The following is a 27153-nucleotide window of genomic DNA, read 5'->3' as shown; positions in this document are numbered from 1 at the left end:
GATGGATGGGGAAGTGAAGATCACCGATGAGATCGGCAGGTATGGGGAGGACCGGGACAACTGGAGACAAAGATGGGAGGCTCATCTGTGGACGACCCCGATGATTCACCCATTCACACACACATTCACACACCAATGGCGGCAGTTGCCATGCAAGGTGCCAGCCTGCTCACTGGGATCAATTTGGGGTTCAGTGTCTTGCTCAAGGACACTTCGACATGTGGACAGGAGTAGTCGGGATTCGAACTGCCGACCGTACGATCATTGGACGACCCGCTCTACCTCCTGAGCCACAGACGCCCACGCCAATAGTTCATGAAGGGACTTTCTAGCATCAATGTGGAATGTTGACAACTTGACCGACCAGTTGTCTTATCTGGGGTCCAGGAAGTGACACGTCTTTATCTGTGGTGTCCTTGCCTCAGGTCCCGATATGCACAGAACAGAAAATAAAAGAAATTGACAGCAGCTGATAGATCTCACTCCTCCATCTCCAGCTTAATCTCTTTTTCTTTCTCACCGACAGCATAAAAACAAAAAGTTGATAAGCAGCAATTACCTCATCACATTCAAACCTCCTTACATCTTTCCAAAGAGGTCAATAATCTTTTCACCAATGTAGAACTCTATCGGATTTTCGGTCTAAGCCTGGACAGAGACCCTTGTATTACCTGTCACTGATAATTGGCAGTGGATCTGTTCCAGACAATGCCTGTGTCCAGGGGAGGAGCAGTTCTCAAGGTCAGACGTCATGCTGGCGGAGGAGACCGCCAGCGGGGCGCCGGCAAACCGGCAAAACCAAGCGTCAGCACAAACTTTGCCAGTCGACCCACCGATAGATAACCTGATGGGGAGACAGTGGATATGATACTACCCATCCATTACATTACATTACAGTCATTTAGCAGACACTTGTGTGACCTACAATAATTGCATTTAACATAGGTAGTCGGTGTACTACTACTTGGCAGAACTTAAAAGTGCATTTCGCCTCTAAACAGGGGTCTGTAAGTATAATGTAGTGCTAAAGCCAAAGTGCATGAGTAGCAAAATATAAATACAATAGGTGCTTAAAGGAGAATGCTCGTTTTTGACAACCTGGACCTTATTTACGGCATATTATAAGACGTTTGACTCACCGAGATCACTTGCACGCTGTGCGCATGCGTGCTGGAGCAAGTGAGGAAGCTATTTCATTTCTAAAGACGTTTCTAAAGATCATATTACAGAGGCATGTGAAAAACCACAACAAGCCCTCGCTCTATGTAAGCACAACTAGCGATTCATAAAGACAGATTGATGAAAACAACCGTTTCGCGGCAGAAAATTGTTTTTTTTAGAAGCTGCATTCTCAGTGCCCCGTCCGCCGCCATTACATGGATATACTTGGCTCGCGCTGGATTTAGATTCTACAGGCCTCCGAATTACACCAAGGTTATCTCGGTGAGTGAAATGTCTTATAATATGCAGTAAATAAGGTCCAGGTTGTCAAAAACGAGCATTCTCCTTTAAGCACCTATTGTATTTAATATGTATATATAGGTCTTTAAGGATCTTGGTAGTCTTGGTAGTACTTCTTCCCTCCATCACCCCCCTCCCCCAGAGACTGAAGTGGACCTGAGATCCCTCTCTGTAAAACATCAACACAGTGTTATCTCCAGCTATTCAAAAGGCAGAGAGGGGGGTCACTTGAAATTCATTACCACTTAGGGACTCATTGATTTTGATGTCATCTGTGGTGGACGTGTCGTCCTTCTGTGTAGTTTGGTCCTCAAGCCCCGTCTGCCTCTCTGCCCTCACAGGCATCTCCACAGCCTGGACCACATTACCTTGTCATGTGATGTTACTCTCACCATCACCATGATGGGTAAGTATGTGTGTGTGTGTGTGTCTGTGTGTGTGGGAAGGGGAGGGGAGGCAGTTGGGTGTGCTTGCATGCATACGTGCATGTGTGTTGTAATAGAAATTCAATATTTTGTATTACCATGACTTTAGTTAAAGCTCCTTATGAGACAGTGTGCTGTTCGGCCATTTACGAGTGGCTTCTCATTCCTTGCATATAGAAACAGAATATTGTGTCCTCTGTAATCTTATGTTTTTGTAGAAGTGAGCGCCCTTGGCTGTCTCCTATCCTACCCCCGCCAGACCAATTTGGCAAAACAGTAATGCACCTGGGGTGGGCGGCGAGCGAGGGCCTGGAATCAACTGAGACAGCGAGGTTGCTCTTCTTCTTCTTCTTCTGCACAAACGTTTACTGTAGCAAACTGAGTTCGACGGTCTGCTTCTGTAGTTGGGTTCTGTACTTGTTTTTGGGGTAATAAACGTTGTTTAACTTCCACGACAGTGTGTGTGTTTGTGTACGTGTGCGTGTGTGTGTGTGTGTGTGTGTGTGTGTGTGTGTGTGTGTACCTGTGTGTGTGCGTGCGTGTGTGTGCGCGTGCGTGTTTGTGTGCTCTCTTGGTCAACACAGTCCCGCTCTTCTTGTTTACAGTTTTGTCGGGCGTTAGACAACATGGCGCGCTGTGTGTTTAGGCTGACCTTGTTCTTGTCCAGGGGAGCCTGGGCAGTGGACGCAGATAAGCAACCTTTATCCCACCAGCTCAGCCTCACCTCTGACAGCTGCGGGACAGTGGGAAAAGTTCAGCTAACCTCTTAGTTTGGGCCTCGTAGCTCACACAGCTAAAGGTCAGCGTCCACCTGACATACCAACTAAGGCGGAGGCGTTACTGTACTGCACAACATCTTACAACGGCTTGATTTCATTAGCATTTCGCTACAAAAGCAATTTTGATAGTCGTCTAGTTAGCTTCTGTGTATAGTGTGGCTCTTGAGTGGAAGTATTTTAAAGGAGCTTACTATTCACACAGGTACATTTCACATGGACCTTGCAGGGCTGGTAATGTGAGACGGGTGATCTTCTGTGTTACAGTTATGATCCTATGGATAACATTCAGCTAGAGGGGAGGAAACAAGGTCATATTCCCCTGTGAAGACGCCACCTGTCACCCTGGCTCGGGGCAGCAGGGACAGGGCAGTATAGGTACGGCTCTCTGCTGGCGCTCCGCTGCTGTGAATGAAGACAAGCAGATGTAAACATTACACATTTACATTATTACACATCTAACTACCATAATAGCATTCTGCCACGAGCAAAACTGGATTTAGAGGTGGATGAAAGGGCTATTTTAAAAAGGTACAGTCAAGCTCACCTGGTTTGTGGAGAGTGCAACAGCCTGAACAATGAATGGGAAATATTTCTACTGCACTGTTTCGAAAACCCCATTAATTACGATATGACTTATCAGGCCAATATGAAGCGTGAATAGTAATTAATTCATTATCTGATTGTCTGTGCAATCTAGTCAGTTCCCTAAAGAGAAAGCACCACAGATAGCATAGAAAGAATGTGTCATATTTTGTCTAATATAGAATATAATATTCTGTAACAGTTTTGTGCGATAGCCTACCAGACCAGAATAAGCCATGACAAGAGTAAGCATGAGCTCATATCAATGCATAAACAATCATGCTTGAATCAACACAGACAATGGAATATCGTCAACGACAGGAAAACAATTCAGATAAGCTAACATGACTAATTGTTCATTTATTAACATAATGGATTGGGGTTAAAGGGTATGTTTAATCCTAAAGGGAAGCCAATGTGTGGTGGAGGTGGTTTGGAACTACACTGCTGTGATGAGGTCCTCTTGGTCTAAACGCTGTAGGCCTATATTTATATTTAAAGGCACTGTCCTCTCGGTCAAAAGGTTGGATTGTGAAAGATTGGAACAAGTACAAGGGAGATGCAGATACAATATCCCACATGGCTTTTTACGGAAAGTAAAACGTTTTTGATAGGTTACAAAATTTAAAATTAGCATCTAGATGAACAGAAAGAGGGTGGAACAGTGGTTGGATTTACAGTTATCCTAATTAGCAAATATTATTTAAAAAATTAGACCTTCTGGAATAGATCTGGCACGCTGTAAGCCCATCCCCAGGGTTTTTCGTCTACCCTAGAGTGTAGCAACAACAGGGCGTGCTCTTACTCCATTGGCTAGCTATACTTTTGTTTGTAAAACGCCATTGGCTGAATCAGCTGTCATTCTAATCGAGTCGCTGCTTTCTCGCTGAACGTGGCGACACGAGAGTCGGGCACGTAAATGAACATTGTCCACTGACTGTAAATTAGATACAGTATGATTACGAAATTCAAAGAGGGGGAAGATAACAAAACTAACGCCAGATGAGGTATTCTGTTCCATTAGAAACACAGCGTATCGTTGAAGAGCACGACTTCTCGGTTGTTCCAATCTGAAAAGTTTGTGTTCTTACTATCCAGGCTGTAGGCTTCCCCATCATAACAGGTAAGATCAGTTACACAGCCGCGTCAGGTGGCATGAGCACAGGCGATACAATGTAGCCCGAAGCGTAATTTAATGTAACATTATATTAAATGCCTTTAGGCAGACGCTGACGAAGCAGTGGCTGTAGCCTACACGTGTTTGTCAGTTTTTGCTTGGGTCAGTGTTTGTATAACAAGCTGATATTGTTCTAAGTCATAAACTGGAGGGTAGGCTGCTTAGTGAGAAACCCTGGGAGCCAGATGATCTCGCGACATCAGGATGGTCTCACGAGGCTAATCCGGCTCGTCAATAGCAACAGACTTGTTCACTGAAGTTGGGTGTTGCATGCTGCTGAGCTATCCAAAACCAGATGAGCAAAAGTATAATCTCTCTCTCTCTCTCTCTCTCTCTCTCTCTCTGTCTCTCTCTCTCTCTCTCTCACACACACACACACACACACACACACACACACACACACACACACACACACACACACACACACACACACACACACACAGAGGGTTATAGACTGTGTTGATAGAACTGTACATGATTTGATTTTTAAAAAGTTTGTCCCGCCTTGTTTAAGGCAACAGGAATGTGCCCCTTCCAGTGTGATGAACACATGACCCCTGCTATGCTGAGTACCAATGACTTTGTGTATTTGCCCCATGAACCGACTCTGCTTGCCTGAACTCAACCTATCCCTCTCCCTCAGGATATGAACATGGTACCCTGGCTTATTCACATCGCTCTGGTGGCGTTATTGGTCGTCACGGAGACAGCTGAGGGGAAAAAAGACAAGGTGGTGTATTGCTCTGGTAAGACGCTTTTTTTGGTGTGTCCATTTGGCTTCTGTTGACGTTTCAGGAACTTAAAGGTACACAACGAAACGTGAATCAAAACAATCCGTTCTTTGTTTATTTTCGAAATTCCTTGATTATATGGTTCCTTGTAGTCTAATAAACATGTTGAAGCACTTGAATGTCTTTCTTACCTTGTAATTTCTTCGCAAAATGATATTTAGCTAATGTTTTGAAAACAACAAAGATGTGTGAAACGTCACTATTATGTGCTCCGTGTATTAACGCAATGACGTAGTATGCGATTTACGGGGACCACCTTCTCAAATTTTCTCTAGAGCGCATACTAGTGGTCAAAAACTACATCGGATACCTTTAACGGACTGTAGAGCGGGATGTAGTTGGGGTGGGAAAGTATAAAGTGAGTTACCCCAGAACCAGATGAAGGCTGGACTCTCGATTCTAACGAGCCCTCCGCGTTCCTCTTGTTCCCTCAAGCGTGCCGAGCGATAGTCGATGAGCTGACCTACTCCATCGGTCAGGTCGACCCTAAGAAGACCATCGCTGTAGGCAGCTTCAGACTCAAGCCGGACGGCAGCATGACAGATAAAAAGGTACGGAACACTGAACACATCCGCTCCACTAGGGAAGTTCAGTTCACTTCAGTCCGTCTTCCTAAAAAAGTCCCTACTGCCTCTTCTTAACCGGGCTTTACAATGTTATGACTTTGGTGTTTACAACCTGCTGACTTCAACCACTCTCATCAATATTCAATAATATCCATTATGTTCTACTGTGAATGTATTCCTTAAAAAAAAAAAATTGACGTTTGGCAAATGTTATGACTCAGTTGGTCTGACATCAGCCGGATTTGGCTACTAGGTGGCTCTTAAGAGGGGGAGAAAGCTCCTTGCTAGAGGGACATGGGTTGCTGTGTTCCAGTCTCTCTGTCGGCCGGTGTCCAGGGACCGGGACCAGCTGAGTAATGAGGTGTCCGGCTCACCTATTGATCTCCGGGGTTAATCCCCTCTCAAACTGTAATTGATAGCTAATGTCCTGCTGTGTTCAGACAGTCCGCCCATGTTTTCTGTCCTCTCCAGCTCAGTTTCATTTGTATGGCGTTTACGTACATTGAAAGCCATTTGTAATGGCATGATTACAGTAATATCACTAAAATAACTACTTCTCATTTACTTGGGGAATTCAGTATGTCAAAAAATACCACGAAAATAACCAATCATTATTAAGTAATGTCACATTAAATGAATGTAAATTATGAAACAGCTGTTCTGAACATGTTTCGACGGCTATTCCTTTGGCACTGAATAGGGTTACCCATGGCAACAAAAAAGAGAGGCCTATAGTAGCTGTATGGATTTGGTCTGTCATGTCATATTCATAGGCTCCCTCTCATTAGTCTTTAAAAGTAGGTTCATTTGGAAATAAATGCTAATTACAGATCCTATGCCCATGTGAGCGCTGCTCATATTCCATTTCGTTTTTGCCCCCGAGCTGTGTGTGTGTGTGTGTGTGTGTGTGTGTGTGTGTGTGTGTGTGTGTGTGTGTGTGTGTGTGCGTGCGTACATGCGTGCGTGCGTGTGTGCGTGCGTGTGTGTCTTGGAACGGTCTCTCTTATTCTATGTTGAATACAACATATTAATGCAATATTCATATATATGGCCAGGTCCAGTTATTACCAAATGAACAATGTTTTGTACAGGAGTAGAGGTTGTTCAGTAAGTTTAAGATTAGTTAGGTCAGATGGTACGGTCTATCTGGAGAGCTACATAAAATAGCACATAGTATGCCGGCTCGGCCCAAGTCTAGGAGTACTGTAGGCATATAGACCCAGACCTGTTGCACGAATCACTGCTCAATCATATTTGGACCAAAGAGGAAGCTGTTCTCCTGGCTCCTCCTCTCCTCTGAGCCCACAGTGACGCTGTCAGACTCCCAGAGAGGGAGGATGTCCGAGCGGAGACGCCGTCATCAGAGAGACCGTCGGGTTTTCAGCCTCTGCTCTCTGCTCTCTGGTCTCCCCACAGCAGGGCCCCAGAACGCCTCCGCTGGGCGCCCAAACGTTGACACCATGAACAGCTACATCAAAGGCATTGAGCTCTAGTTGAAACTTGTTTCAACTAGCATTTAATTGATGACAGTAACTATATATATATATATATATATATATATAGTTACTGTTTTCAATTAAATACTTCTATTCAGAAACTACACATTCTACACCAAAAGCAGTAGAATTTATTAGTTGAAATGCACATATTAGCTTCATGAAGACTTTAGTAGCAAAATCGGACATCATACAGATATTAGCACCAGAAATAGGTTTGCGTTTATTAGGTTTATTATGATTAATTTATGTGTTTTCATCGGTCCATATCTTTCACACAATAAATTGAAAGGCCCTGTCGTCAGCGTTGCAATAATGGCTGTGGTTTTCCAATGGGAATTCCATGGTGGATAGCATCCCTGAGAAGCCTATTCTCTGGCAGGCCTGCCCAGTCCCCCCCCGCCATTCTCCAGGCCAGGAATGATTGACAGGCCCCTTTCAGAGCCCTCGGACCGGCGAGGAAGGAGTTTAATTCCTAACCATTTTCAGGATCGCATGATAAGGACTCATAGAGGCGCAAACCGATCATGCAGGAACGTTTTCTTCTTCATCTTCTGCTGCTCTTTCTTCTTCTTCTTCTACTTCTACTTCTTCTTCTTCTACTTCTACTTCTTCTTCTTCATCTTTTCTTCTTCTTCTCCTTCTTCTTTTCAGATTTGAATACGTCATAATGATGTATTTAGGTGATAGACTGCACGCTACTATTAGAATTAGCATATTATATATAGAGTATCTGACCATTTCTAATTTTGTACTTGGTCGTTGAATACCACCTACCCCCATTCCCTTTTCAACTTTCTCTTGAAGTAAAGTATAGATAGTTCAATGTTAATGTTGCTGCTGTCAGAGCAGAAAAACACATTCTCAGTCCACAACCCTCAACATCCACCACTCCAGTCCACGCTCCGTCCCACTCCGCCCTTTTAACTCAGTACGCCTCCGCCGTAACGTATCCCTCCGCCGACTCGCCTCGCCTCGCCGGGTCCCCCCGTCAAAACAGGAGCCTCTCCTCTCCTCACGGGGTCCTTCCTGCCTGAATAAAGGTTCAATAAAGTGGCTTCCTGACGGTGAAAAGGCAGCGATTGCGTGGCGAGGTTCAGGCCGTTCCCCGGGACCTTTTTATCTCCCCGCTGAACAGATGGCGTGGAGCCGCGGAAGCCCTCTTTGTGTCCCCTGGAGTCAGATATGAAAACAGAGGAGGGGAGGGGAAGGGGGGGGGCTTCTATAATGTAATCAGGAGGGCCGGAAGGTTCCGTACTGAGCCTCAAAGGGGACAATAGGGTCAGGGATATATCTACATTGCAACAAAATCCAGTTCATCTGCAATATGCCCCCCTCCCCCTCCACTCCCCTTCCGCCACCTCCCCTCAACCTTCCCTGCCCCCCCCCCCCCTGCCTTCACCCTTTGACCGGGCTTGACAAGGAAGACTTCCTCCTTTGATCACTGGAGGGTGGAGGGGATGAGCGCCCGAAAAGGCAGCGAAAGGATGAGACTGAACCGTTTACCCCTGCACTTGGCTGCTGTTTGCCCCCCCCCCCCTGTTCCTCGACCCCACCCCCCTCCCTGTCCCTCACCAAGCCCTTTCGCTCCTCCTGCCACCCCCCCCCTCCACCGGCCGTCCCCCTACCCTCACCCCGTCACCCTGTCCCCTCTCCCTTCCGGCCAGGAGCGGAGTGCACCTTGACCTGTCTAGACACCACCACCGTTCCACTTTTTGTCTTGTTTCCAAGGGGAAGAGAGAGGGGTCCCTTCCTCTACAAGTGGAGGGGGACACAGGTTAAATGTCATAGTTCCAGCGTATTGAGGATGTTTGTGTGGACGAGGCGACCATCCGAAGCCAGGGGTCACACCCAAGTGACCTGGGGGGTCATGCAATGTCATGGAACTGGACACTGTTTTTTTTTTTCTTGTTTTTTTTAATACATTTGAATTGATTGAATGTAGTTGTGTTGGTCCAGGTGCCTTTGGCTCGGTCTGAGACTCACCTCAGCGAGCTGCTGGAGGGGGTTTGCGGCAGCATGAGTGACTATGCCCTCTACGAGGACCCGGACACCAAGAACAAATGGTTCAAGAGGTTCGCTCCCAGAAGCGGTGACACGGGAGATTTCCCTGATTTCAACAACTTCAAGTTTGATGGACCTGAGGGATCCAATGACCTGAAATTTGCTGTAAGTGTGATGATTAATTATACACAATACACAATATACTTTATTAGACTTTATCTTAGGTTAACTTGTATATTAATAACATTTGATGCTGATAAGTGGTCAACATCGGCTGTTATCATGTCTGGTACATGTATTCATTGTTATCTGAGTATTTGAAATACGAGTGCTAACAGTTGGGACAGGTTTTTCTCACATATTAAAATACAATACTCAATGCATTATGAGCTAAAATGATACCTCGAATGTTGTTGAAGCATGAATGACCTGGTGTGTGAGCTAGCTTTGTCTCAAACACCTTACAGTTTCTATTTAAACCGGGTCAAATTAGCACTAATATCACTTTTCAACAAATAAACTACCTTGTTTACTGTTTTAGCCAAAAACGCCATAGATATTTGGTGTAGTGTAGACAGTTCGGCATATCATTTCAATATTAGTCAGATTCCAATTTTTAATATGAAATTGTATCGCGTTGAAATGTTCTTACTGTACATTGCAGATGCACATATGAGTAGCTTACTCCTATTACCGCTAAGCATCTCTAGAAGTGCATGTGTGATGTTTGTACAGTTGTTCGATATGGCAGTGAAATCGGCATAACTGATTGTACATGACTGACGTACAGTAGTGATCAGTAATGTCTGAGATGGGTAATGTGATCGTACAGTAGTGATCAGTAATGTCTGAGATGGGTAATGTGATTGTACAGTAGTGATCAGTAATATCTTAGATGGGTAATGTGATCGTACAGTAGTGATCGGTAATGTCTGAGATGGGTAATGTGATCGTACAGTAGTGATCAGTAATGTCTGAGATGGGTAATGTGATCGTACAGTAGTGATCAGTAATGTCTTATATGGGTAATGTGATCGTACAGTAGTGATCAGTAATATCTGAGATGGGTAATGTGATCGTACAGTAGTGATCAGTAATGTCTGAGATGGGTAATGTGATCTTAGAGTAGTGATCGGTAATGTCTGAGATGGGTAATGTGATCGTACAGTAGTGATCGGTAATGTCTGAGATGGGTAATGTGATCGTACAGTAGTGATCAGTAATATCTTAGATGGGTAATGTGATCGTACAGTAGTGATCAGTACTGTCTTAGATGGGTAATGTGATCGTACAGTAGTGATCAGTAATATCTGAGATGGGTAATGTGATCGTACAGTAGTGATCAGTAATGTCTGAGATGGGTAATGTGATCGTACAGTAGTGATACAGTTATATCTTAGATGGGTAATGTGATCGTACAGTAGTGATCAGTAATGTCTGAGATGGGTAATGTGATCGTACAGTAGTGATCAGTAATGTCTTAGATGGGTAATGTGATCGTACAGTAGTGATCGGTAATGTCTGAGATGGGTAATGTGATCGTACAGTAGTGATCAGTAATATCTTAGATGGGTAATGTGATCGTACAGTAGTGATCAGTAATGTCTGAGATGTGATCGGTAACGTGACCCTCAAGATGGCCGAGCGGCATGGCAGGGGAAAGATGGCCGTCGCTGTCCGGCCGACCGTGCCCACCATTGTGTGAAACGACATGCTTGTTTGCATCTCACGAGACGAGAGGAGGCCTGAGCTCTGCTTTCAGCGGATGAGTAACTCTCTCCTTCCCTCTCCTCTCCTCTCGTCTTTCCCTCTCTCCTCTCCTCTCGTCTTTCCCTCTCTCCTCTCCTCTCGTCTTTCCCTCTCTCCTCTCCTCTCGTCTTTCCCTCTCTCCTCTCCTCTCCTCTCCTCTCGTCTTTCCCTCTCTCCTCTCCTCTCCTCTCCTCTCGTCTTTCCCTCTCTCCTCTCCTCTCCTCTCCTCTCGTCTTTCCCTCTCTCCTCTCCTCTCCTCTCGTCTTTCCCTCTCTCCTCTCCTCTCCTCTCGTCTTTCCCTCTCTCCTTCCCTCTCGCAGTGTGAAACCATCGTTGAGGAGCTGGAGGATGATATCATCTCTGTCTTTGCCCGGAGCTCAGACGATGTGGTTGACAAGTTATGCAGCGAGATTTCAGGTACTGTTTCTGATGTCGCGGTTTGTCTCCCCCCTGTCTCACCCAGCCTAACGTTGGTCTCCCCCTGTCTCACCCAGCCTAACGTTGGTCTCCCCCTGTCTCACCCACCCAGCCTAACGTTGGTCTCTTCCTGTCCCACCCAGCCTAACGTTGGTCTCTCCCTGTCCCACCCAGCCTAACGTTGGTCTCCCCCTGCCTCACCCAGCCTAACGTTGGTCCCCCCCTGTCCCACCCAGCCTAACATTGGTCCCCCCCTGTCCCACCCAGCCTAACATTGGTCTCTCCCTGTCTCACCCAGCCTAACATTGGTCTCCCCCTGTCTCACCCAGCCTAACGTTGGTCTCCCCCTGTCCCACCAAGCCTAACGTTGGTCTCCCCCTGTCCCACCCAGCCTAACGTTGGTCTCCCCCTGTCCCACCCAGCCTAACGTTGGTCTCCCCCTGTCTCACCCAGCCTAACGTTGGTCTCCCCCTGTCCCACCAAGCCTAACGTTTGCCCCTCCCTTGTTTATGAACACAGCTCCATCATTGCTCGCCCCGTTGCCTGAATGGTATAGAATACATCTCCCACGTTGTCTTCCTTGAAACCCCAAATACTGTGCAGTTGGTTGTATGTGACAGACGATGAACTAGCCAGGATATAGAAAGTCTCTGACCGACTTTTTCACAAACACAATTTGACGTTTTAGTTTTTCACGTGATTGTGTAACTCATCTTTCCACCGCCATTTTGTTCCATTCTTTTGAAGTGAACCTTTTGGGTGACATACAACATAACAGAAAGACATTTCCATGTTGTGAATCCTGTTTCAGGTTACTTATAAACAGTTATCTGTCTAGGTCCATACCTGGTAGTGACAGTTTATGTTCACCAAAAACAATTATTTGAATTTAGTTGACCCTTGTAAAAAGAGCTCCTCTGGAAATAAAACATTGCTGGCTTATTGGCGTTCCAGCGTTGGGGTTCTGTTCAGCCAAAATGAATTCAAACAACAGTACATTTTATAGTTGGCATAGTTGGCATACTGTATGTGACTTCTTTTTAAAGAAATACATACTTACCAAATCTGTGTGGTATATGTATGGTGTATGTAATATACTTGCCATATCTGCATGGCATACATATTTATGGTGTATGTTATACTTGACATATCTACAGGGATATGTGTGGTGTATGTTGGGTTGTATATATATGGTGTATGTTGCATTGTGTGTATATATGGTGTATGTTGCGTTTTGTATATATATGGTGTATGTTGCATTGTGTATATATATTGTGTATGTTGCGTTTTGTATATATATGGTGTATGTTGCGTTGTATATATATGGTGTATGTTGCGTTGTGTATATATGGTGTATGTTGCGTTGTGTAAATATGGTGTATGTTGCGTTGTGTGTATATATATGGTGTATGTTGCGTGGTGTGTGTATGGTGTATGTTGCGTTGTGTATATATGGTGTATGTTGCGTGGTGTGTGTCTGGTGTATGTTGCGTTGTGTATATATATGGTGTATGTTTGCGTGGTGTGTGTACTGTATGGTGTATGTTGCGTGGTGTATAAATGGTGTATGTTGCGTTGTGTATATATATGGTGTATGTTGCGTTGTGTATATATATGGTGTATGTTGCGTGGTGTGTGTATGGTGTATGTTGCGTTGTGTATATAAGGTGTATGTTGTGTTGTGTATATATGGTGTATGTTGCGTGGTGTGTGTATGGTGTATGTTGCGTTGTGTATATAAGGTGTATGTTGCGTTGTATATAAATGGTGTATGTTGCGTTGTGTGTATATATGGTGTATGTTGCGTTGTGTATATAAGGTGTATGTTGCGTTGTATATAAATGGTGTATGTTGCGTTGTGTGTATATATGGTGTATGTTGCGTTGTGTATATATGGTGTATGTTGCGTTGTGTATATATGGTGTGTGGTGTGTGTATGGTGTATGTGTATTGATTGATACTGTCAGATGGTAAATGCTGAATCATGATGCACTGATAAGATGAGTAGCAGACATTACAACAAGACACTAATTTCAATTTCTGTTTGTATCTCATTTTCAGACCACTGTAAAGATGCCAAACTCCAGAACGAGGAACTTTAGGTACACAGTGCTTGGTTTGACGAGACCAGTTTAGATGTGTTCTCCAACAGAGGCCTTACTTGACAGATGCTGTGACAATCAACTTGAACCTTTTGAAATAAAAGTGTCCTATTTTGAATTAGAATCTTGGCCTAATGTTGTCAAATCCATGTTTGTAGCACAGCAAAAGTGTATTATTGTGTTCATCAAGAACATGAGGTCTGTTTTTTTGGAGAATATCATATTTCCACCTGGCCCTCTGTCGCTGCACCGTTTAAATCTAGATTTTTGTCGATTGATTACAGTTACTGGACATTTCAATGTAGATTTCATTCTTGATAGCATATTTCCCTTCTCCATAGGAGATTGTTCTGTTGTTTTGAGTGTGGTTTACTGCACCGAATCTGAAAAGATGCCGTCATTCATTCAGAACCAGAGTTCAGGATCTGAGATATGAGTTGTGCTCCGTAAATCACTCGATATTAGAAGCTACACAGACATGTTGGAATCCTTCCCTCAAGACATTGAGTCATATAAACTAAGGGTTGTTGTGAAAATCAGACACTGTCAGACCTGCTGTAAATATTGCATTTATTTTGTGCTAATTCAGTATGATAATAGAACAAAGATGTTATACAGGTCTTGTTCATACGCTCTTTATTCCACTAATATATATATATATATATATATATATATATATATATATATATATATATGAAATGCTGTAAGTAAAGAAGACCTTTTTCCATTCTAAAACACTATTATTATCTCTTACTGATATTGTATAACAGCATGCATGTCATGTAGTTGCTGTTGGCACATGTGCAGCGTGCGATAATCACTTTTGAAATAACTAACTTTTTGATCAGTTGGCTAAATGACCTACCACATATCTATGAATCTGGTTCTAGATTCAGTATAAGAAATTATGTTTTCCCTGAATCCTTAGCAATGACACAGTGTAAATATTGCTACAGTATGAGATGAGCAATGTGACAAGCTCACAGACTTGCATGTCTTTTTTTACAATGACTGATCTAGCTATCTTCTCATATCTAGTGCATCGTCTATGGGACCAAATCGAACCTGTCTCTTGCTAACAAACCCAAAAGGCCACCATTAGACCAAGAGGACCTCGTGGTCTGAAGTCAACATGGAAATCTCAAACAGAGCTTGCTCATCACAAGAGTATAGTTCCAAACCACCTTTTCTACATTCCCTCTTTCAACTCTGCTGATAAACTCGCCTGAGTCACGCCACCATTTTAACCAGGATCAGAGATCGGGTGGCGGCCTTTTGTGTGTTGCTACGGTTTGGGTTCTTAACAACCCAAGGTGGCAACACAACTGTAGCCATTCAGCACTGTTAAGCAGTTTTGTATTGTCACAGCAAATCTTGAGGTCTAGACATATATTTTCTTTTAGCAAGCTTTTGAGAACGGTTGCAGAGTTTAGTGCTTAGTAGTTCACAGCCCAGCAGATTTCAAGATTCAAGATCTGTTTATTAGACAGGTATATGGTTTACACACACTAGGGATTTGACTAGAGTTAAGCCATACACTGTTGCAGATGACATAGGACAGGGTGCAGGACAGGACAGTGCAAAACTGCATCTTTCTAAGGAAACCTAGAGCTAGATACAAGCACTATGTTTTCTTCCAGGCTTTCCTAGGAAACGAATCCCTATGAAACAAGTCAAGTTGAATCAGAACCGAATGCCTGAAAGCACACTTTCCCCCTTCACATCCACTTCCTAGCTCCACGCAGACAAACAGTCTTGGGCCTGTTGAATGTTCCCCGGCGTATACGCTTGCGAGCGTGAGTGGAGGTTTGAGGCTGTGGCCGGAGTGTTCCGGCAGCTTCCTTTTGTGTGCCGGGCTGTCTCAGGGTGTCAGGGCCTGCAGCTTAGGCTCATGACAGATCAAGGGTTACCAAGGTGCCGAGGGGCAAAGAGCTCATCCCAGAAACAAACCCCACCACTAAATGCTCATTTCCTACGCATGTTAGCGCCTTCGTCCAGTTTGCTGAGTGGACTCCTGGAGGGGGGTTTCTTCTCTGTCTCTTTCTGTCTGTCTGTCTCTCTCTCTCTCTCTCTCTTCTCAGATGAAATGCACCCACTCTGCAGGTAATGAGCCTGAATGATAGCTGGCCATCCACTTTTTTTAATCATCCGCAAATGTTCAGGGCAATTACCTCATCCGCTGAAAATGTTAGAGAAAATGTCTCTTTAGCCCCTATACTCATATAAAGTTGAATCACTGGGCTGCGGCATTAACTTGTATTCTAACAAGATTAAAATATATTTGCCCTGCAGATTAGCATACTTAAATCCCCCCTTTGCCTTTTCGGTGGTGGCAACAGGCTTTGATCTGTGTTGCTTGGCGAGGGCCCGGCCATCCCAGCGCCGGGTGTGAAATCAGCCTGATGTCATCCTCTATTCTTCACCTTCAACATCTTTCACCAGCTTAATTATATTTCCGCCACAAAAGCCGCGGCGCTTCATTCCATATTCAAGTTTGACCAGGAAGCATTTTGAAACTATGGCTAAACGGCGCAGTGGGGGGAGGGGACAGGATGGGGGTTTTGTTTGAGGGAGACACGGGGGGGCAGCAATACTTTGCTCATAATGGGGGTTTTCTCTCTGCCCTTTGCCTCCGCCAATCAGAGGGGTTATGTTTATGACAAGGGATGTGTGAACTTATGATAACTAAGATGTTTTCTGATTTATTTAATATTCTGCGTGTGTGCGTGTGTGTGTGTGTGCGTGTGTGTGTGTGTGTGTGTGTGTGTGTGTGTGCGTGTGTGTGAGTGAGTGAGTGAGAGTGAGAGAGCACGCGCGTGTGCATGCCTGTGCATATATATATATATATTTATGTATTTTTTATTTAAAAAAAAAAAAAATATATATATATATATATACATTATTAAAAACTTTTCAATCAGCTTCTCATAAGTGGCAATTCAATGAATATCACTCACATTCTGGAGACAGAACTTCAGATCAAATGATTAGATCATCAACATGAATAGACATTTCAAAAAAACAAACTTGTTTATACTTGTTGGTCTAAATTATTCATCCACCCTTTTCTCTAGACAGTTAGATGAAAGGAATAATGTTTTAGAATGGATTTCTCTTTTTTTAAACTGTAGTGTCTGTGATGTCGTTGCAGTTTGTAAACTACCAAGTTTGTAAAAGACATTCAAGCAAAATAAAGTAAATCTTGGGAGTTTTGTGGAAATACACATTAATTACCCGTTCTGTAACCACGTGTTTGGAGGGGGCCGGAACCCATGCAGTAGATGTGATGTGACGGGCGAGGAGGCACCTGCAGCCCCCAGCATCCCAGAATCCCCCAGCATCCCAGAATATCCCAGCATCCTCCAGAATCCCCCAGCATCCCAGAATCCCCCAGCATCCCAGAATCCCCCAGCATCCCAGAATATCCCAGCATCCTCCAGAATCGCCCAGCACCCCAGAATCCCCCAGCATCCCAGAATCCCCCAGCATCCCAGAATCCCCCAGCATCCCAGAATATCCCAGCATCCTCCAGAATCCCCCAGCATCCCAGAATCCCCCAGCATCCCAGAATATCCCAGCATCCTCCAGAATCCCCCAGCATCCCAGAATCCCCCAGCATCCCAGAATATCCCAGCATCCTCCAGAATCCCCCAGTTTCCCAGAATCCCCCAGCATCCCAGAATCCCCAAGTATCCCAGAATCCCCCAGCATCCCAGAATCCCCCAGCATCCCAGAATCCCCCAGCATCCCAGAATCCCCCAACATCCCAGAATCCCCCAGCACCCCAGAAGACCCCAACATCCCAGAATCCCCCAGCATCCCAGAATCCCCCAGCATCCCAGAATCCCCCAGAAACCCAGAATCCCCCAGCACCCCAGAATCCCCCAACATCCCAGAATCCCCCAGAATCCCCCAGCACCCCAGAATCCCCCAACATCCCAGAATCCCCCAGCATCCCAGAATCCCTCAGAAACCCAGAATCCCCAAGAATCCCCCAGCATCCCAGAATCCCCCAGCATCCCAGAATCCCCCAGTCTTCCACTGGACCACTGACCTCCAGGTTCCCTGTCCTCAGACCATGCAGAACCATTCAGAACCCCCTCCTAGCCCAGCCAAGCCCAACCCAGTGTCAGAGAGAGAGAGGGAGAGAGAGAGAGAGAGAGGTAGAGGTAGTCTTTCCCAACCCCGAGAGCTCATCAAGTCAGTGTCGGTTGGGCACTACTTCCACATACAAGCAGAGCAAGAAAGGAAATGCAGATGAGTCTGCTGGGCCATTGAGGGAGCAGGTCAATGCTGCAGGCCTATGGTCCACACAGATAACTGTCCTGTTGTCTTGGTTCCCTGACTCTCTCGCTGTCTGTCTCTCTCCCTGTCTCTCTCTGTCTCTCTCTCTCTCTCTCTCTCTCTCAGTCTCTATCTCTCTGTCTCTCTCTTTCTCTTTCTCTCTCTGTCTCTCTCTCTCTCTCTCTCTCTCTCCCTGTCTCTCTCTGTCTCTCTCTCTCTCTCTCTCTCAGTCTCTATCTCTCTGTCTCTCTCTTTCTCTTTCTCTCTCTGTCTCTCTCTCTCTCTCTCTCTTTCTCTCTCTCTCTCTCTCTCTGTCTCTCTTTCTTTCTGTGGTTTGTTTCAGGGAGTTTTTCCATCAGGTCATCTGTATCAGGTCATGTATGTATGGAGGGATGGAACCTTGTGACTAGAATCTCAGGTAGTTTTTGTTCGGTTTTGAAAGATAACTGATATTACACTTGACGTTAACTTGTTAACTTGAAGTTTCCATGGACGGGATGATACAATGACGTTTCGTGTGCTGAACTTGATTTATATGAAGAAACAAACTTTAAAGATCTGAATTATGAAGTATAAAGTGGTCACAAGATATCTTATCTCCCGGTGTCTGAACTTGCCTGTCAAGTTGTTGTTTGTGTGAAAGGAAGAAAATTAGACCTGCGCCATGTTTACGGTCCGGTCTTCCCTCAGACTCGCCCTCTGGGGAAAAGTGATCCTATCATTAGTTATTTAACAGAGTGCATCTTTCAATATTTCATTGCTATTGTCTGGCCTGCGAGGGCATTTGTTTACGTAGATATTATTTTGTACTGTATTTTGTATTGTACTCTGACAGATTATTTCAGCATTCAGACTGGAAGATGATCTCTCATGACCTCAGTTTAGCCTGCTCTGATGCACAAATCAGTTAGTTAGTTTGTTAGTTTGTTTTCCTGTTATTGTTCTGGGTGATTTGATGTGCTAATGATACACGTCATGAACAACATTGCTTCCCTATTGTTGTCTGGTATCATCATGATAGAGGGCAGTCTGCCATGCATTGCAGCCTATCTTCACTGGCCCATGGAGATAATAGTTTTCTGCACTTTTTGAAAGAAGAAGGGAAAGCTCTTTGATAACAGGGACAACATGTTGGAGGTATATTATGATGGCTGAGGTGGAGGAGGGGATCAAACTCAGGTCAATAACCCAATGAACCCGAATGGCCAACCCGATTTTCCATGTAGCTACTTGGAACCAGACATGTTATACTCAACTGCATGTGGTTTCTTTTCTGTCCTTGTCTGAGACGTTGTACACTATACTGTAGTTTTCATCAGAACATGGACATCTATCCGTTTCAATCATACCTCTATGGAAGCCCTCTTCCTTCGAAAGAAATCACCACCGACAGTTGGTACCAAATGGAGGTGTCTGATTCAATAACTTGGAGAGTTTACGTTTTAATGTTACCGATTGATTCTGCTATTTCTCATTAGATACTATCAAACGCTGACTGAAGTTAAACTCATCAAAGAATAATATAGTTTTTTTTCCATTATTATTATTATTATTATTATTATTATTATTGTTGTTTATTTAGCTGGTCTTCTTAAAACAATCTTAGAACAATACCTATCATGAGTGAAAAATGGCCACACACCTTTAAGATTATTGTATCAAAGACAGGAAGTGATGTCAGAGGCCGTTCCGTAGGCCTACCCTGACACTGTTCAGGGGGACTGTGTTGTGTTTTTGTTGGCCCCAGACTGTACTACACTCCCTTCTGTCTGTCTGGGTGGAATTCTCCATCATGGCTGAGCTTTCAAGAGAAGACTGTGATTGTTATGCAAATTGATATGAGTCTGTTTCAGCACAACTGTGGACTGGCCACAACACATTTATGCTTATGACTGAATGCATGCAAGATTGGACAGGACTGGACTGGACTGAATTGTACTTATTATTAAAACTCTCCCTCTCTCTCTACCTCTCTTTCTCTCTCTCTGCCATTTTTTTTTTTTTCCAGTGTAAAAAAAAAAATCGTTAGTATTCTTGGGGTTTATTTACGATTAATTACACAGTTATGATACAAATTATTTACATTGTCTCATATCAAAAGACTTCAAATGAAATAGAAATACAACTGAAACTGTCTTTTCTTTATACACACAGCATCCTTAGAAATGATGTAAATATTATGTTGTACACCTCCTTCCACGAGAAACCATCAGTATAGAACCGTTGAATGTGATATTTCTTTGTAGCACAGTAGGCAAAGTTCTTAACTTTTAAGGCAAAGTGTGTCAACGTTTGGATTTAAATGTACACACTTATAAGATTGACAATAAAATATCACTCACGCCACCTTAATTAAGACCACAATTTGGTTTGGACACATCAACTCTTGTTTGATAGCCTACACATGTGACAGATGCGGCTCCCATGCAAAGGCCTCAAAACATTTCTTTAAAAAAAAAAGTTATTGCAAGATAAATAAGTTATGTAAACATTTCCGGAGCCTCGTCTCGAAAAACAACATGGCTATATACTTTCAATATGGTTATAAATATGAATACTATGGTCTTTTGCAAATAACAATAAATGTATTTCAAAATATGGAATGCAAACCAGTGACAAGTCGATATACAGTATTGTACACGAGAAGATGACGCATCGGCGTCCATTTTATCTCTAACGGCACTATAAGCTAGTCTGGCTACCATAAAGCGACAAATGATTGAAAATAAGATATTGTATTAAGAGGTGTAAGCTGACATTTAGATTCTGCTGTGTCTAGGGCTTTCATTCGAGCATTTTCGTGACATGTTTTCAATTCTTACTAGGTGTTCTTACACACCTCTCCTCTCCATCACGAGAGGAGATCACTTGAGGTTATGGGTCATGGGACAAATGCGAGAAAGCTCGGATTGAGCGCTCAGACTCATCCTATAGCGTTCAAAGGGTGCACGGATCGAACCCGGGTCATCTAAACAAAAAGGGCGACCGTAGTCCCCTATCCCCAAATTGTAGTGTCAGGTAAGGGCGTTTTAAGGCCAGGGTCGCTGTTTGTAAATGAATGTGTAGGCAATGTCATACCATTCATACCAAATCATTTCAAAATAACTGCGACTGCATGTTATTTCTGCTCTTTAGATTTCTGTCAACAGACCTCATCCGTCTCTGAATTATTGTGTCGACTATGCCTACTATTCACAAATCATTATTTTTAAGACCTTGGCTAGCGTATATTTGGACACGTATGCCTCCATAACATCCCAAGGCTGTCTTTTTACACAAAACAGATACTCCTAGGCTATACATTCTACTAGAACACTCAACAATAGCCTCCTACAAGAAAATAATAGAATAGAAATATAGAAAATAATAGTTAAAACTTAGATAACACAATCTATATGCTAAATTCACAGTCTCCAAAATGCAGCAGAAAAAAATCTTTGGACTTCAGCACAGTTTTTTCAAATGGGATCGAGAAAGTCTTGGCTACCAATAAAAAGCGCAACTGAAGCATATGGCAGAATACTGTGTTTCATTCACGTTTTAAATATGTATGCTGGTATAATCGTATACACTGGCCCTTTGAAATTGCTTATTGCGTCATGAATTTCATTACATTAATCGCTGTCCGATTTGTCGTCCTTTGAGGTCCCAGTGTGATTGTACAGTCCTTGAGCCATCAGGTGCAAGGCCAGAGAGTTTTTATTTCCGGTGGCCTTCTTTATTTTGGCCCTTTTGTTTTGAAACCAGATTTTTATTTGAGATTCGTTGAGTCCGAGTTCCTGGGCGAGACTCTGTCGTCTCTGTTCGGTTAAGTAGCGGTTGGTCTGGAACTCGGTTTTGAGTCTCTGGAGCTGCTCAGCGGTGAAGGCCGTTCTTGGACGCTTGTCATCTTTGCTTGGCGGGGTTGTCTTCTTTGGTTTACGAGATCTTGGCCCTGTAGTATGGAATATCAATACAACGGTTATAAATTGCTTCATAGAAACACTCGTCTGCGTCATATCAAATAAAGGCCTACGCAGTAATATAATATATTGCTTTCAAACATTAAATAAGACGTATTTCATTTAAAACATGTGACCTAGGCTAATGTAGGAGCGCTGGTTCAACCTTTTTTTTTTTTCTTAAAAAAATAAAATAAAAAATCACATTCTGAAACTATCGACATCATAGAGGACCTTGGTGTGCTGGCTATTGTAAAGCGCATGCTTCTCTTTGCTAAGGCTAATGTTTATTTCGTTTCCCATAGCCTATTAGGCCTAAGTGTTGCTTGTTTGTAAACATAGGCCTATTATTATTATGAAATGGTTGTGTTTTAGTCCATGGTTTTAGTGCATGGAACATATGCCTAAAGCTTTATATTTCAGTAGCCTAATTGTGAATAATTTGCAGCTATGATGTGTCTATTTAGGGAGATATGTTGAATTAGACCCAGAACCTTGGTAAATGTGTGCGTGTATTAGACTAGGAAATTAATAGACGACTTTGATATGGGCTCAGTGCATAGGCTATAATTTAGAAGATTCTAAAAGGATGCGATGTTTTGTAGGCCTAGTGTTTGTGGCGAGAGGAGGAGGAGGAGGAGGAGGAGGGTGTCGGTGGGGGTGGAGTTAAAGAAAGGGGCTGGTTGGGCGCCTCTTTCTCAGCCTGTTACCATAGGAACTATTTCAAAGTTCACATTTCATAAAGCTGTTATGGATAGGCTATCATTAAAGTTTATTTTGGCTGTCAAACGAATAGGATCATCAATTTGCAAAACAGTCTTCGTATCGAGTCATGTGGCTGCTTTGATTAACTTCCTTTCAGCTTTTCAATCTTATGAATAGCCAATCGTTTCCATGGCCAAATTCATTAGCATTAGCTAGTATAATATGCTGAATAACATAAACATTTTGTAAATATTATTCACATATATATAGCCTAATCGTTGAATGATCAAGGTTGGTCATGTTCCCAGAAGGCAAGCTTAGAGCCATGGGCTACTTCACGGAAACTTTTGTCTCGTTTTGACAACAATGGATATACTTTTCTGTTTCAATTTTGCCGTTGTCTTAAAGAAGGGTTATCCTAAAATGCATTCATTCGATAATGCATTTGCCCGATTTAACCTAATTCCAACGAGATTTGCTCTATGCTGCGTCAACCTTATTTAGAATTGCACATCGAAATAGTTGAATTAATAGGCTATAGCCCAAATTCGCCTAGGCCTACTCAGGCTAGGCTACATGGATATATTTGATAGAATCGGGTTGATAAGCATATGATAAAACTATGAGTTTAGTATTTCGGTTGTGGACTAAAATATTTGAAATCAAGATATTTTGAAACTACTCAATAGATCAAGAATAGACCTAGGCTAAGTCACCAAACAGATCGAACCACTGAAACATTTGGACTTTTTCAGGTAAACATTTGTGTGCAAGGTTTGGCCTGTTTAAATCACTAGGGGAAGTAAAAATACTTCCTTGTAATGTTTTGTGTTTCGTTTTCCTCTTTTCTCAATAACCTTTGCACTCATTTCTCCATGCATCTCATTTCCAATCTCATCTCGCAGTTCGATGGGATAGCCCACACTTTTTAGTCTGCCCCATTGTCAAAAAATATGCTAATTAAATATTAACAAAGACGAGTCAGGAACAATGGCGTTAAACTTGGTTTTAGAGCTGCTTTTAAAGATCAACGCTTTGATATTTACGAACATTTACTGCTAGTACATGTATGATTTTGTATTTTTTCGTTATTGTGGAGTTTCCATCGAGTTTGGCAAGAATAATTTGATACAATAGTCGTCTCTAAAATAGATAGTAGGCTAAAGATATTGCTGTGTGTGCTCATAATATTGAAAAAAAGAGAATGGCAATAGGTGTGAAATAATAACGATAATAAAACTAATGGTCCCTTCTTTTTATCCCTTTTTTTATTTATTTTTTTATCGCATTCATTTATCTACGTCTATCAGGTGGGGGGTTTTAGATTTGTAGCTTTAATAAAGGCCTATAAACCATGAATAGTGTTTCTGAATGTCCTCAAATAGTTCAGAGTATATAATCTAATTCATTCTTAAACTGTAATCACACAAGTAAAAAACTGTTGGGTCTTTCAACGGCTATTCCATTTTGACGTGGTCGATTGGGTTTTGCCATCTATTCAGCCCACTGTTTCAGCTCACTGTTGCTCACAAGTGATCAAACAGCCCTTCGTTGGATGGTATCATGCTACTCATATTCTCACTGAATGCAAGGGGGAAAGGTAGACTTTACCTGATGATGGTCTGTCCGAATATCGTGTACAATACACCCAGGCTGGCCAGAGCATAGGTTTTGACGAAGGTGCAGAACTAGCTTGTGAACTATCCGAGTCGGAGCTCAGGCACTGGTCTCCAGTTTCTCCCCGGGGTTGCATGGGCGCATCGGCAACAATATCGTCTTTTTGGGGATCCCCGGCTGGACGAGACTCTGACGGTCCTTCCCCTGCAACAGTCCCACCTAGCTGCACAGTTTTGGGAGCCATGCGAGAGATGTTCTCTCCCCTATCGAGGTTATTCTCATCCTGGTGAAAAGTCCAATTTTTTCTGCGTCCAAAGTCTGGTCGTAAAATATTGTCGATGTAGAAGTTGGTGATTCTGTGCGGTTGCTGGTTCCCAGGTGCTTGCAGAAGAGGGAGAATAGCCCGGTTGGACTCTTCACCTGAATCCGGACGCTCTCCGTTTCTGTGATCATTTTCTTCCATGCTGATATAACCTAAGCCTGATCAATGTTCAGTTTCAACACCTTTCGCGCCTTCCTTCTCCAAAATAGGAATTCCAGTTGTATGATGCCTATAATGTAGGCTATTCCTTTACTAATACGTTTTAAATGTGTGACTGGTATTGAAAAGAAAAATAAATTATTTTTATCAATAGACTATAGTTTGGATATTTGATATCCGCCTCTTGTCCTTTTCACAAAGAAAAAACATACTTGAAATGCAGCTATTTTTCCGCCTGTCTTTGATGGCTATTTGTGATGGGAAAAAAATAGCCAACCTGCAATGCTGTTGCACCGGTTCCTGTGCAGAACCTGTCCAAGGTTGATGCTTCAACTAGCGCACTAAAACTACGATAGATAAAGAGGGGCTAACTGCTTCTGAAATACTTTCACTGTGGATTTTTGTTCTCATTTTTAATAGGCTACGAGTCCCCCTGATGACGTCGCACTCCACTATCTAAGACGCGTGCCTTGGACCAATGGGGTTGGCGAGATGGCACCACCTGACCGGGAGGCTCGAGAGGGAGACAGATAACAGAACCCTAATTCTCAAAGCGGTTGTAGTTCAAATACGTAAACAAGTGGCTTACTAAGCTCTTGTGCCCTTGTAGCCGAATTACTTAATTCAAATAAGGTTAGGCTACTACATGGTACGTATTCTTGAAGATCTAAGATAGATAGGCCTTAATAGCAAGATGTCCATATTGTTATGGGCGGTTCAAATGGCATGGAATTTGCTGGGCATGTCCATGATCCAGGGAAGCCCCGCGGGGGAGGGGTGAAGCATTCGCCTCCTGAACGTGATTCATAAGTTCTATTTCGTAACGTGGTCGTAACCATAGTCCATAGTTTCAATCATTATAAAAAGCATTAAAAACATCAAACTGATTAACTGATTATTTACGTTATGTAGATGCAACGCGTATAGGCTAATGGCTATACGAGTGATGTGATGAGATAGAGAGGGAGAGAGAGGAGGGGGTTAGGGAAGGGGTGGGAACTAGCCTAGCCTTCTCATTTGTCAGTCAGTTCAGTTGCACTTGATTTGCACAAGACCTGAGTAAGTGAAATTATATTGAAATGCAACTATATGGCCTGGTCAACACAGTCTGTAGCGATCATCCATCATTATGTAACCTTATTTGGCCAAAATATATTAAAAGGCACAGCCTTTCAGACAATTAGCTATCTATTAAACTGATTTTCATCGAAACATCAGTGTGCGTAATGCTTGATCCATTCTCGTAACGGTTTGGGTTGGTGCGTAAAAGTAGGCTACCATTGGTGCTTCAAAAACAAGGCGAGGGCAAACAGCTGTGGTGTAACATGTTGCCAGGACCGACGGGGCGGATGAGGGGCCGAGGCCTGTTGTCTTGTTTCTATATCTGCGCAAACCTCTTGGCAAACCGCCGCGAGGCTAAAACCACAACTCACCAAACGCACCAAAGTATTTTGGTTATATTTTGCACTGGTATGCTTGTGAGTCATATGTTAGGCCTATAGATTATGTAATCCTGAAACAATGTTTCCTTTTTTATTTTCATAATTTGAAGCGGAGAAAATAACATGTTGAATTAGCGCTGTCAGCATTTGATCACAGACGCTTAGCCGGCTAGATGTCTGACGTAGCCTAAACAAGACATTGAGAAGCAGAAGGGCTGTACAGTATTGAGCTAGGCTGTACAGTATTGAGCTAGGATAACATTCCACTGTTACACGCGCAACTGAAGAGTAGCCTATGTCCCGCTCGCGTGCAGTGCGCCTTTAAACGCACCATTGCCTGTATGCACCTGCGCCGGCTTTATGATATGGTTGCTACTGTCAAGTCAAATTGTAATCAGAAATATATGTGATGCTACACTTGAAACCAGGGATTTATCCATGCCATTCTGCATCTATGGTGCTGAGGTCTGTCTTTAGTCGAATTCTAATGTCTCCTCATGTTCCGTAGGCTGTGAGGTGGCAGGTCACCCCAAGCACGCGCTGTTATGATGCAGTTACAGACTATAGGCCTACAGGTCAAATGGCTCTGTTTTTGGCAACATTTTGTGAAATATAAATGCAGTTTGCGGCGTGGAATGAAATGCTAACAGAAAACGAAGATTTATTTTTACTTCAACCTCAATATTTTCATTTTCTTGAGATAATGCTTTATTTGTAGTCTCATAAAATGAATGCGCGTTTGTTGAAATGAAAGACCCTAGACTACTGTGTGTCAGTCATTTCTGATGGTGCACGTAGGCTACCTATAAACATGTCTCAATAAAATAAAGTGCACAAATTGCATATTTTTATTTCATCATTGATTGGCTACAATTGTTTTTATTTTGATTATGATGATGTAGATGATGATATCCTACATTTTTTTCATTTAATGTTTTCATAACTCAGAGTCGAATATGAGATACACCATTGGATCTTTAATTGGATACCATGGCAATCGAATCTTTTCTTCGAAACAAAACTAAAACACTTGTAAGGTTCCTATAATGGGCTGAGATGTGAGCGAATGGAGTTTGAGGACACTCGCCTGGTAGCATAATGCTCCAGACAGGCTATTCTGCACCCTTGGTCTGG

At 43.1% G+C, this 27153-nt stretch overlaps 2 protein-coding genes across 2 annotated transcripts; one reads left to right on the top strand and one right to left on the bottom strand.

Annotated features, from left to right (window-relative positions):
• The first annotated feature begins 4125 nt into the window (after positions 1–4125).
• Positions 4126–13673, top strand: cnpy1 (canopy FGF signaling regulator 1). The gene is made up of 6 exons (XM_084458179.1): positions 4126–4370; positions 5068–5170; positions 5651–5766; positions 9237–9446; positions 11351–11447; positions 13509–13673. Exons 2-6 carry the CDS (start codon positions 5071–5073, stop codon positions 13547–13549), a joined length of 564 nt encoding a protein of 187 aa, XP_084314305.1. The 5' UTR covers positions 4126–4370; positions 5068–5070; the 3' UTR covers positions 13550–13673.
• A 7774-nt stretch (positions 13674–21447) lies between these two features.
• en2b (engrailed homeobox 2b) lies at positions 21448–24559 on the bottom strand (the record flags this gene model as incomplete). The annotated part of the gene is made up of 2 exons (XM_084458178.1): positions 21448–21767; positions 24091–24559. 2 exons carry the CDS (start codon positions 24557–24559, stop codon positions 21448–21450), a joined length of 789 nt encoding a protein of 262 aa, XP_084314304.1.
• Between the last annotated feature and the right edge of the window lie 2594 nt (positions 24560–27153).

This window comes from Borostomias antarcticus (genome assembly GCF_949987555.1).
Source record: "Borostomias antarcticus genome assembly, chromosome: 24".
In the NCBI taxonomy this organism is placed as follows: Eukaryota; Metazoa; Chordata; class Actinopteri; order Stomiiformes; family Stomiidae; genus Borostomias; species Borostomias antarcticus.
The sequence above is the reverse complement of the archived record's forward strand: the minus strand, read 5'-3'. Positions and strand labels throughout refer to the sequence as shown.